General features: G+C 38.1%; 1 protein-coding gene across 1 annotated transcript in view; it reads right to left on the reverse strand.

The window, feature by feature from the left end:
- The window catches only part of rnf217 (ring finger protein 217), a 160,675-nt gene that overhangs the window by 39,468 nt on the left and 107,470 nt on the right, over nt 1–13,737 (reverse strand). The window contains exons 3-4 of the mRNA XM_039748403.1: nt 8,407–8,571; nt 6,241–6,442 (exon numbers count right to left, since the gene is read on the reverse strand). Coding sequence (XP_039604337.1) covers nt 6,241–6,442; nt 8,407–8,571 — 367 coding nt within the window. The remainder of the gene's footprint in view (nt 1–6,240; nt 6,443–8,406; nt 8,572–13,737) is intronic.

Consider the following 13,737-nt stretch of genomic DNA (forward strand, 5'->3'; position numbering starts at 1 on the left):
CTGTGCCAAAATGGTGCCGAAAAACTGCCCTCTCCATAACAGAATTTTTGACCTCAAAAGGCATTCCTGTGGTTCCCCAGCCCCCTTATTCACCTGACCTCAGTCCGTGTGACTTTTCCTTTTCCTAAACTGAAAAATGTCCTCAAAGGACGTCATTTCGGGACTTTAGAAAACATCCAAAAGAGTGTAACGGACATGCTGAAGACCATACTGGTTGAAGACTTCCAGCGCTGCTACCAACAGTGGGAACAACGTCTCCATCGGTGTGTAGCTGCCCAAGGAAACTACTTTGAAGGGGATAACATTGATGTTTGAAAAAAATAAAAACTTTGGTAAATAAAAAATCAGTCTCATTACTTTTCTGCATATAATGTTACACATATGCATGTATGTGTATATATATATATATATATATATATATCTCCAGCCCACGAGGGGGTGTCCGTCCTGGTTATGTTGGGGGCCTCGGATACAGGGCTTGGAAGCCCAGCCCTGTAGGGGCCCGTGGCCACCGCCAGGCGGCGCCCAGGTGCCTGAGGAACCCTGGAGCCCAGCACTTCCGCCACACCAGGAAGTGCTGGGGGAAAGAGAACAGGGGACACCCGGACGGCTTCCGGGTGCGCAGCTGGCACTTCCGCCACACTGGGGTGTGGCCATGACTGATTGCCGGGAAGCAGCTGGAGCCCACTTGGGTTCCCATATAAGGGGCCGTCTCCCTCCAGTCAGCAGTGGATGTCGGGAGGAAGAGGACAGAGCTGGAGAGAGGACGGGAGGCGGCCAAGAGAAAGGCACTGGAAGAGTGTGGCCTGGACATTGGGGGAATCGGTGCTGGAGGCACTGGGGTGTGTGAGTGCACAAAAACTTGTAAATAGTTCTTGTAAATAAATGGTGTGTGGTGGAAATATGTTGTCCGTCTGCCTGTGTCCGGGTCCCAGTCCACAATATATATATCCGTGTTTCGCAGCAGAGAAGTAGTGTGTTAAAGAAGTTATGAAAAAGAAAAGGGAACATTTTAAAAATAATGTAACATGATTGTCAATATACAGTGATTGTTTTGTGAGTGCTATGAGTGTTGCTGTCATCAAGGATTTGATTATCATTATTTCTTTCAATCAGGTTCGTATTTGTAGGATATGTTGTATTCAAGTTACATTCCGTGTTTGTCAATCGTGGTAAAGATAACAGGTTTCATTCATCGATTCGTTTCTTACTGCATCAATAAATAGCTCGTCTTCCTCTTTATCTGAGACGTGACACCCTGCATGCACGGGTTTTTTTTACACTGTCTTCCTTTAGCGGGACATTGACTTTTTCCACCGTGTACTTTGTTTCCGCAGTAGCTGCACTTATGAATATGCTTGTATGTATCAGACGCTTCATATTTTTTTGCTGCCTTCTCAATTGTGTAATTCGGTTTTTGTTCAGCACTCTTTGGAAGTGTTGTTTTTTGACTGTGCACTGTGTCAGTTCTTGTGAGCCGCTTGGTGTACATGCATCGAAGTTTCCCAGCTGTGCTGGTGCCATCTTGTGCGATGTCCATGGCTGTATTTAATGTTAGCTAAGACCTGGCACTTAAAAGTTTCTCTTGTAGTTTCGCTGAGTTTGTGCCAAACACCACCCTGACCATCTCATCTTGCTCTGCATAAGCACAGTCCTTCACCCGTTAATATTTAGCGGCAGTGTTTCTATTGGATTGCCGCTGACGGACGGCCTTATATGGGCAGGCACTAAATTACGTGGGAGGCGGCATCGAGCAGAAGTCTATTATAGTATATGGACGAAAAAATAGGTTTCAGTTATGACCATTACGCGTAGAATTTCGAAATGAAACCTGCCAAACTTTTGTAAGTAAGCTGTAAGGAATGAGCCTGCCAAATTTCAGCCTTCTACCTACACGGGAAGTTGGAGAATTAGTGATGAGTCAGTGAGTGAGTGAGTCAGTGAGGGCTCTAGTATAGATTTCACAGTACTTTTATTTATTTGCGCATTTATTTATTTATTTCATTTTGTCCAAAATATTCCTCCATACGTGTCGACTGGGCAACACAGCGAATTCAGCGTCTATCTATATATGTCTATGCCGCAGATCACAGCACTTCTGATCCCTTGACGATGACGGCACTTTCCAGCCAGTCCTAAAGACGTCACTTCCAGTCCCGTAATAATGATATCACTTCTGGCCAGTCCAGATGACGTCACTTCCGGTCCCTCAGTGAAAACATCACTTCTTTCCCTCCCAGAAGACATTACTTCAGTTACCAGCTAACTTCCGGCCAATTCATTTCCTGTAGCCAGTTTCCTTATATAAACGATCATGTCAGTACTGTTTGTGGTCGAATGTTTGATTTATTTTAATTTGCTTTGACCAAATTTGATCCAGACATTATACGGGACAATTCCCTAAAACTTTCCAACGTGTTGTTGAAATTTATTCTATCACACCAGGAGTGGCTTACAGTCATTCTAAAAAAAAGATTTAGGTCAAAAAAGAATAGCAAGAGGTCAGAACATCTCTTGGCAGATAGACTGCAACACATGTTCCCATGTCATTAGACCTGTAACTTCTCACCAGCTTATTACACGACAATACAAGATCCCAGAATGAAAAGAGTGGGACCACATAGCTCTTTGAAGTAAGATGGCTTTACTTTCATCAATACCCACAGCTAAAACTATACTTTCTAGTGAGGATGAAGATGTAGGCAACATTTCCAGACTTTATCAACTTATCTCAAAGAGTACACTGCTAGATGATCAAAAGCAACAAATTGCAAACTCGAGTAATGAATGAATATCAGCCACTTATAGCAGAAATAAACGCTTCATCAATTTGTTTAAAACACTGTGTCATTTAGTTAAAAAATATTCTACACCACATGCATCTTAAAAAACTAAGATTATCCAATATATACATAAGAGGAGACCTGAAATATGTTATCAAGAGCAAGCTTTGTGAGGACAAACTGTACATTTTGGAAATCCCTTTGGATCAAATCACAGAAGTGGAAAAATTATGATATCTTACATTAAATAGTTTAGCCTTAGTCTTAAGCCACTGGCATATTACATGACGTTTAGTTGGAGTTGATATCAAACTTACCGAATTCAGTTGCTGTATCTTGTCATCTTATACGACTAGGTATCGCAAGGGACAATAAATTACATTATGAATGAGGACTTTTCAGCACAGGTTTAAATTTCTGAAGTATTGCAAGCTCACTGCATTCTGACAGCCATTTAACGTGTTGTCTAACAGCACCAGAGCCTATACGAAGGACTTCCAGGTATGGATAAATTGGTCCTTTTCTTTATACGTTTTCCATTCTATTGTTGTGTGACAAACCTAAAACAATGGATAAACAAGTTCCTTTTCTGTCTGCGTGGTTCAAAACCTGCTTCACTCCCTACTTGTGCACATTGTACTACCAGGTGACTAAAAATTGGTTGTCGGCTCTCGTACACACAAGCACACCTCTACGATTTAAGACAAAATCAAACCTGTAAGCAACAGATTGGTCTGATTGAGGTACTAGGCATGTCACACTACACAATTGGTGGTCACAGGCAAATACTAATAGCTAATATTATGTGAATGAACTCTACAACTGAAAAACACTAGAAACGTTGTGTAGTGTCTTAGAGAGTTTATCTAACTAAGTTCTACCTATTCTACCCTTTTAAACTCCATGGGAGGATGAGATGTTATTTTACTTAACATTAGAAAAGCACATTTTACTTCTGAAAAATTGTCCAATTTTTTTATTTTTTCCAAATATGTATTAATGTTGTTTTAAGATAAACAAATGAGTCTCTGTAAAGCTTTCAAATGTCTGAATATGTAGGAGATACTAATGTGTACTTGGCTTCTTATTCACATAACTTTCAAAATCAGGTAAGAAATGGGTGCTAATATTAACATCATATGGAAAATAACTGTACCTAAGTAGCAATGAATTTGAATTCATTCTGATGTAATCTGTAAAATCAAAAACTACACTTAAAAACATGAAGGCACCAAGAAGCTGCCTCTTCACTTAAAAAAAGATATTGCATCTCTCTCATCTGAAGTCTGAATTATGCCAAATCAATATAAGTTTCTGCAGCTTGTTACCACTGAGTAAGATAATGACATCCAATAATGGCAACTGCATTTTGCTCACAACCTTAACTTAGATTCTACCAAACATGGGCCAACTCACACAACTGATTACAAAGAATATTCTGTCAATCAATGTTTGCCTTGTTTATAGTGATTTGTTCTATACTATAGTTTGGTTACATGTTTTTATTTTTATCTGATTTCATTTTTGTAATCACAATTTATTCATAAATAACCTCTTCTCATCAGCAAATTTTCCCCATGCTAACCACTTTATTGTTGAAAACCGACAGATAAGTATTTAGCTTCTCCCCAAAATGTACAAACTAGACAATCTTGGATTCTATTGTTTCTGCATGCACCTGTCACACTACTTGTATTTCAGTTTTTCTCAACAATTTTATGAGACCACTTGTTGAAGGTCCTTCATACTTTAAAGGTAATAACCAGCTCTCCAGTTGTTTGATGACTTTAGATTTTTTCACTGCTTAATCTTTACCATGGGTATCACCTCTCTGTACACTATCATTCCTCAAGATAAAGTTCTCATTGACGTAAGACAGGCACTTAACAGATATCTAGTCCAGGAGCCACCCAAAAACCCCCTCAAACAGACAGAATTGGTTTTTAACCTTCAGTGCTTTCTCTTTAAATGACATTTTTTATACCAGGTCAGTGGGGGAAGCAATTGGCACTAGAAGGGGACAGGTCAGTGGGGAAGCAATTGGCACTAGAAGGGGACCCAGCTATGCAACATATTCATTGGCTATGTGGAGAAGCATATTCTTTTTTTCCTATCTATATACTGTGGACCGTACCTGTACAATATATATATATATATTAATTATTGTGTTGGTGCTATCTATTGATATAGAAGCCAACTACAAGAATTCTTTAATGACTTTTCTAGTTTCTAATTTGTTTTGAAAAGCTAAGCTTAAGGCTCTTTCCCCTTTTTTCATTCTTGCCTACCAAGTACAGTACAACTGAAGCCAACAACTAAAGTCTTTTGGTTGAAACTGACAGTTGTCTTTGGTTCCATTCAAGTGTGACATCTGCAATCAAAATTACAACTAGTCTGACATGCTTAGTTCTATTTTATCTGTATTCTCTCTGAAAACAACAGATTATCTCACAGGTTGCCATAAAGCACATCAGTGTCTCTGTTCGGAATAATTAAGTGGGAGGACTGGGAAGGCCTGCGGTGGGCAGGTGCCCTGCCCGGGATTTGTTCCTGCCTTGTGCCCTGTGCTGGCTGCGTTTGGCTCCAGCAGACACCCGGTGACCCTGTGTTAGGATATAGTAGGTTGGAAAATGACTGACAGACTGACTGACTGGGAAGGCTCCACTTACACTGCTCTTCCACCTCTTGAACTATCCAGTACCATTCAGTTCTGTTATTTATAAGAGGGCTAGTAAAAACAGAGTACCCAATTCTGGTACTTAGTAGGATTCCAGAATCTAGCTATGCCTGGAGAGTATTTCTTCAACATCTCTAAAGAGACACTGACATAAGTATGTTGGGGTCAAGAGCACTATATATGCCACAGTGTTTTGCCCGAGAGGCAGCAAAAGTCTTCTGGGAATCTGTAAAGAAGCTCACTTATGTGTATTCTTTGAATACAAGCCCAACAAACATCTATATATAAGATATGAGTTTGGTGTCTGTGAGGTTATATACTGCACTTTGAAGTTTGAAATAAAATTATATACAAAAGAAAATGCTACATGCATTTTCCTACAGTTAAAATTAAAACTTTGAAATAATTTAATTTAGTCTCCATCAATAGAATAATAATAGCACATAAAATGTACAAGACAACCCACAGATAAATGATTAATACTTTAGTAAAATTCCAATTAAGTTAATATTTAAAGCATAAACAGCTTTGGACAATTAATAGTATTTGGAGACCACTCAGAAAACTTCAAAAACTTAAAGATTAATTAATATATTCACATGTCTTACTTAATATGGGCACAATGTATTTTTGACTTAGAGATGCATCAGATACTTCTCCTTAATAGTAAACACTGACAATTTCACAATATATATTGCACTCTTTATCAAACAATTGTGATGACTGGAAAACAAATTCAAATTTACTGATTGGAAAAAAAAAAAAAAAAATCAGCCATACCACAGACAGAGCCACGAAGTAATCTTCGCAGATGTGGTCTCTCTGGGAGGTAGCGGAATTTACAACCAAAAATACTAAGGTTTGAGGTGTGGTCACCGAAGAAACGCAGCTGACGGTATCTCTCCCCACAGCGGTAACAGAAATTAGTGTTGCATTGTGAACAGGTCATGTGATCACAGCCTTCCGTTCTCTGTATGTGAATCTGAAAACAAAATCAGTGCACATCAGAAATCTTGTTTCAGTATAGTGGCCTAGTCAAACACTGTATATTTTAATAGATTTTCTTTAATAGGTTGTAAAATATCATTTTTTACTCTGCATGAAACACTTAGAATTAGGAATATGCATAGTCTTTCAAATTTCACCTACTGTAATACTGACATTTTTCAATCTTCAAAGCAGCACTCACACATGTGCTAAGGAAAACATCACAGCACTTTTTTTAACAGCATTAGATGTTAGATGTATTAAAATTGTAATTAATTGTAGACTGAATCATAACATTTTCATTTCAATGACACCAGGCCAAAAAGTGTAATGAAGTCTCAGCAACTGTATGTAAATGTACTGTATACAATTTAACTTATTTTTGTAAACCACTGTATATAAACTAAATTTTACATTAAATGTGAATCATGAAGAATTACATTTTATTAAAAGAAAAAAAAAAACTACAATTAAAACTTTCTTACAAAGCAAAGTCATATGCTGTGTTGAGTTAAAAGTGTGGTCACTCAAATGATCTTATGGAGACTAAATTCAAGTGGGACAGGAAAGTCTGTTAAAGGATGCCATAAGTGTAAGGTATTTGTCTACCCTGACCCCCAACCTACCGCCACAGTATGGAAGTCATCAATATGTTCAAGAATAGTGACTCTTGCCAGACTCCATTATTCACATTTTCTTGCATTACACTAATTCCTCTCTAAAGCTCTCTGTGCAATAGTCAGCAATACATCTTTAACACTAGATATATTATTTATCCTATACAACTCAAGGAACCTCACACCCAGATAAACAGACGTGAGCTGGGAGAACGTCAGCTGCTTGTTGGTTGTGCTGATTGACACACTTGCAAAGCAAAGACACTGATGAAGAGGTGTGAAGGAATTTAAGGTGGCCTGGCATTATGACTTTTTTCGCAGGCTTCAGGGATTCTAGTGTTAACACGCTTCAGTAAGCTTTCCAACCTAGGTCCCCATATCTTCTACTGTTTCTGTGGTTTGTTCTGTAGGAAGAAACACCTACAGCCACGGGCTTCCAGCAGGACTGATGCTGAGTGCCATGGGTTTGCACAACAAATTTAATGTCAAATATTTTTTAAAAATATGCACTATAATTTTTTGTTTAATGTCCTGAACAGAATGCAGCTGCATATGAGTAACATTTTGTACTTTCTTCCCTACCCTCTACAGTATTTTGCAGTCCTGAGCTGATCAGGTGCCATGCCAGGTTGTGTTGTAGCTAGTGGGTATGGACTCTGATGTGCAACTATGTATACTGCTGAGCACAGAAAGAGACAAGAGACAATCAGTCTTTCATCAAATGTTTAAGGAATTAAAGATAAGGGTGAGTCTTCTTAACAATTGATTAGATGTGTCATTAATTAACACTGCAAGGAAAGCTACTGACCCTTCTGATGTAGCATGTTCTGTCTTCTACTTCTTGAAGTTTATGACTAGCTCTTTGATTTTGTGAACTTTAAGGGAAAGACTGCTGTTCTGGCATGACTGTGTCAGAAGGCAAATGACCTCTCTATAAGATGTTTCATCAGTGTTAGCTAAACAGTCATAAATAAACAAGTAATACAGAAGAGGCACAGCACACTAAATACCCTATGGAATGCTGAGGACTGGCATGGAGAAAAGGAAAAAGAAAGTAGAGAAAGTATGACAGGAAGTCCACAATCTAGTTGCAAAAGGTGGCACAAAAACACAAATCAAGGACTTTTTAAATAAGCTTTGATAGTACAATAGTGTGAAATGTGGTGCTTGGCTCACATTTATAACTTAAAAATCAGAAAATAAGAGCAATTCACTGATTGTGCATTAAACAAAAAGCAGGCTGAAATACAAAGTCAAATAAAAAAATTGTGTTGTTCTTCAATTCCATTGTTTAAGAAGAACTATAAATACCTATTTACAGCATTCTTAATAAAACACCCACCTTGCACCTAGGGCATTTCTGTGCATTCCTCTGTCCATGTTCAATCTCACTTGCCCAGTGGCGTAGCAGTTTGTCACCTTTCTTATATTCTCTACAATTGACACCTTCATGCCAAGGAGAGTGGCATTTAAAGCACCACACAAACTGGCAGGCTGGACACTGAATCTGTTTAAATAAAACAAAAACACAAATAATATTATAATGCAGTTTGAGATGGAAAAAAAGCACTATGACACAAATCACACACCTGCAATACAAATAATAAAAATAATAAAGAAATCTTTTTTTTTTTTCTGCCTTGTAACAGGCCTTATTTATGCCATAATCGTTAGATCTAAGATGCATGCAAACCTCCAAACAAAAATCTGGTGAACATTCTGCATTTTGAAGGCAAAGTTATAGAAACAGAATCTTTCAGGCATGGAAATAAAAATATTTAAAAACACAGAATAATCCAGAGTTTCATAAGTTACTTTATCTATCACCATAAAGAAAAGAATCCTTTAAAATCTTCACCAAAAAAAAAAAACAAAGAAAAAAATAAGAGCACTTAAAAGTGACTGGGTTGCAAAGTGGTATACAGTGGAGGAATAATTATTTGACCCCTCACTGATTTTGTAAGTTTGTCCAATGACAAAGAAATGAAAAGTCTCAGAACAGTATCATTTCAATGGTAGGTTTATTTCAACAGTGGCAGATTGCACATCAAAAGGAAAATCGAAAAAATAACTTTAAATAAAAGATAGAAATTGATTTGCATTTCATTGAGGGAAATAAGTTTTTGAACCCTCTAACAACCATTAAGAGTTCTGGCTCCCACAGAGTGGTTAGACACTTCTACTCAATTAGTCACCCTCATTAAGGACACCTGTCTTAACTAGTCACCTGTATAAAAGACACCTGTCCACAGAATCAATCAATCAAGCAGACTCCACACTCTACAACATGGGAAAGACCAAAGAGCTGTCCAAGGATGTCAGAGACAAAATTGTAGACCTGCACAAGGCTGGAATGGGCTACAAAACCATTAGCAAGAAGCTGGGAGAGAAGGTGACAACTGTTGGTGCGATTGTTCGAAAATGGAAGGAGCACAAAATGACCATCAATCGACCTCGCTCTGGGGCTCCACGCAAGATCTCACCTCGTGGGGTGTCAATGGTTCTGAGAAAGGTGAAAAAGAATCCTAGAACTACACAGGAGGAGTTAGTTAATGACCTCAAATTAGCAGGGACCACAGTCACCAAGAAAACCATTGGAAACACATTACACCGCAATGGATTAAAATCCTGCAGGGCTCGCAAGGTCCCCTGCTCAAGAAGGCACATGTGCAGGCCCGTCTGAAGTTTGCCAATGAACACCTGAATGATTCAGAGAGTGACTGGGAGAAGGTGCTGTGGTCTGATGAGACCAAAATAGAGCTCTTTGGCATTAACTCAACTCGCTGTGTTTGGAGGAAGAAAAATGCTGCCTATGACCCCCAAAACACCGTCCCCACCGTCAAGCATGGGGGTGGAAACATTTTGCTTTGGGGGTGTTTTTCTGCTAAGGGCACAGGACAACTTAATCGCATTAACGGAAAATGGACGGAGCCATGTATCGTGAAATCCTGAGCGACAATCTCCTTCCCTCTGCCAGGAAACTGAAAATGGGTCGTGGATGGGTGTTCCAGCACGACAATGACCCAAAACATACAGCAAAGGCAACAAAGGAGTGGCTCAAGAAGAAGCACATTAAGGTCATGGAGTGGCCTAGTCAGTCTCCGGACCTTAATCCAATAGAAAACCTATGGAGGGAGCTCAAGCTCAGAGTAGCACAGAGACAGCCTCGAAACCTTAGGGATTTAGAGATGATCTGCAAAGAGGAGTGGACCAACATTCCTCCTAAAATGTGCAAACTTGGTCATCAATTACAAGAAACGTTTGACCTCTGTGCTTGCAAACAAGGGTTTTTCCACTAAGTATTAAGTCTTTTTTTGTTAGAGGGTTCAAAAACTTATTTCCCTCAATGAAATGCAAATCAATTTCTATCTTTTATTTAAAGTTATTTTTTCGATTTTCCTTTTGATGTGCAATCTGCCACTGTTGAAATAAACCTACCATTGAAATGATACTGTTCTGAGACTTTTCATTTCTTTGTCATTGGACAAACTTACAAAATCAGTGAGGGGTCAAATAATTATTTCCTCCACTGTATATGGGTGTCAAATTAGGTTTATTGAGGATTATAAACTGACCCTTTTGTGATTCTAAATGTGTTTGTTAGTGGGTCCTGAAATGGACTGGCACCCTGTCTGGTGTCATTGGTCCCAGTTCTACTGGAATAGACCTTCCTCAACTGGATTAAGCAAGTTTAAGAACCTAATGTTAAATATAACTTAATAAAATAATAAGTACAAACTTTCCATATGTGGATTATAATAAATGACAAGGCTTTCCAACAGTGATACCACTGGAATATCACTAGAGTGAGTAAGAAAGTGAGACTTTTATATCTCATTTAGGATAATGCAATATGAACATTTTACAGAACTTAAACAGTCCCTGAAAAACGACAGTGCTGTGATATTACAAAATAAGAATCTAACAGCAAAAAGTTCAAATACCTACAAATGAGGGCAGCTGTAGTCTTAAGAATGTCTTAAGAAGAAACGAAAGAAACGGAGTGTTCATATAATTCAGAGGTATCCAACGCTGATCCTGGAGGGCCAGAGTGACTGAAAGTTTCTGTTCTCTGGCTTTCTTAATCAGTGACCAATTTCTTCTATTAATTGCCCTTCATTTTAATTGCCTTGTTTTTCAAAACTCAGTACTCTGAAATGATTTTTCCTTAAATGGCAGCCAAATAAAAAGACCTAACTAATTTCTTAATTAGAATCAAATTCTTGTTGTTAATCAAACCTGTTTTTTTTTTTAATTCCACTGCTTGTTGGTACTGCCATAGCAGACATTTCTAAAATTGTTGATTTTCCTTTTTCTAAGACCACTATCAAAATATTCTGTAGACCTGAACAGTTGCACATTACTGAGACATTCACCTTTATTTATTTTTAAAAATTTGTATGATGCACGCTGGTCAGCTTTGTTTTTTGGGCTAATTTTGTATCTTGTTATTGTTTGGCAGCTAATCAAGGAAAAAAGAAACAATAAAGGGGCCTAAGACTTAAACCGCAAATCAATTAAAATTAAGGCAAAAGTTAATTAGCAGCAAAAATTGGCCACTAATTAAGAAAAAGGTTAGAATGAAAACCTGCAACCACTGTAGCCCTTCAGGATTAAAAGCTGACACCCCCTGATGTAAATGATTTATAAAGAACACACAATCACAGAGTTAAAAAAGAAAGTGGTCATGAAGATGAAAACAAGAGCATCATACAGAATTCTGGACAGATAATTATTATTAATGCCTTGAGATACACTACATCATTGTAGTGTATACTATGATAAACCACATACAGCATAGACTGGTGGAAACTAGAAGCTGGGCAAATCATGGGTTGCTTCTGGGAAAAACTTGCCAACATTGTTCCTGTCTGTAAATTTTTTGCCCATTGAAATTCCCTTGGCGCTGAAAAAATGAACAGTTGGTTTAGCATGAGAATAACAAACAGATAACTTAGACACGTTAGAAAAAATCAAAATACATGGGACAATAAACAGTGCCTGTAGAGGACAAATGTTCTGTTTGGCTGACAGCTTATGTTCAGGGTACAAACTCATTATTTACGGAAAGCAACACTCAGTATTTTACAGTTCCATTAAGCAACTAGTACACCAGAAGACATGATTAAAAATATTTAAACATATAATCTTTCTATTATAAAAAAAAAAAAAACTTGGGACGAGACTGCAACAAGACGTGATGCTTTTGAAGAGAGATCTTTGAGAGACAGTAAGACACTTTCACTTTCCACAAGACGGGCAGGTCACGTCATACAACCTTTGGAAGCAAGTCCCATGATACACATGCAGAGCAGGTTAGAGATAACGGAAGTAAAAAAATTCAAAAGTCTTAAGAAAATGAGAGCAAAGCTCACATTAGCGCAAACAAACAGAAAATATTACTTGGTGAAATAATAGAACAATGAAAAGAGATCAAATAGTGTTTGAGGATGTCTGGGGGAGAAGAGAGACAAAGAATTGACTTTAAAACATTTGAAGTGCTCCACGAAATGCAGATCATGCCGCACAGGAGCAGCAGCAAGCCAGCAGCTGATCGAGCAAAGAGGAGATAATAAAAAAACAACTGTTATTTGCTTCCCATTGTATCACCGTTAAAGAGGGATTTCAGAGGAGTGAATGTGTCTACTTGGGGTGCGTTCAGCCCCCCTCCTCACAACGGCGTGTAGCGATTGGCGAGGGGGAGGGGAGAGAGAGGTTGGCTTCGCCCCCTAGTACTTCAATAAATAAACAAATAAATAAAATTATTTCACAAACAATCCAATAAATAAATAAAATTATTTCTCAAACAGTTTAATTCCCATCCATAGTTCATTATCATTTTCAGTCTATCAAATGTCACCATTATCTTTGCCTTCTTTGATTGTAAAGTCTTGTTCTTTCATACTGTTTTTCATACCATCATTGGTTTAACCTTAGAGTATCAGTAAATTATGAAGCAGCAAACCCCAACCCTTACACTTAACCCTAACCCTAATTACTAATTAGCAAATTACAAGCTAGCACCTTGGGCTCAAATCTCTATGAACAAGAACAGCTCCCAGTTTCTCAATCAGACATGAACATTAATTAGGAAGTGCATTGGGAGTTAACAGCAAATGGACTTCATACAGGAAAATGAAGGCCTCCCTTGCCTGCACATCAGGCATCCTACAATGACAGGTAAGAAGAATGTAATTCCAAGGATGTTCAGGAAGTCCGTTTGTTTATGTCCAAATTGGTTCATTAGTGTATAACAAATGAAATCTGTCATAATTTTAATTGCCTTAACCAATTTTTAAAATCCAGTTTAACTTCCCAAACGTACCTGATTACTAACTGTCTTCATCTTGACTAGAGCTGCAATAACTATTTAACATTATCAATAATAATCGATTATTAAAAACGTTGGCAACAATTACTGACGTTGATAATGTCATTAGGCTGAGTACGTTGTGCTGTGCAATTACATCACTGATTCATTCAAGTTGTGAACACATTTGAAAAAAGACAAGATGGTAAGTAAGTGGCAGAAAAGACAGTACAGTGATCCCTCCTCGACCGTGGGGGTTGCGTTCCAGAACCCCCCACAAAAGGTGAAAATCTGTGAAGTAAAAACCATATGTTTATATGGTTATTTTTATATATTTTAAGCCCTTATAAACTCTCCCACACT

The sequence above is a fragment of the Polypterus senegalus genome, chromosome 3, assembly GCF_016835505.1.
Source record: "Polypterus senegalus isolate Bchr_013 chromosome 3, ASM1683550v1, whole genome shotgun sequence".
NCBI lineage: Eukaryota > Metazoa > Chordata > Cladistia > Polypteriformes > Polypteridae > Polypterus > Polypterus senegalus.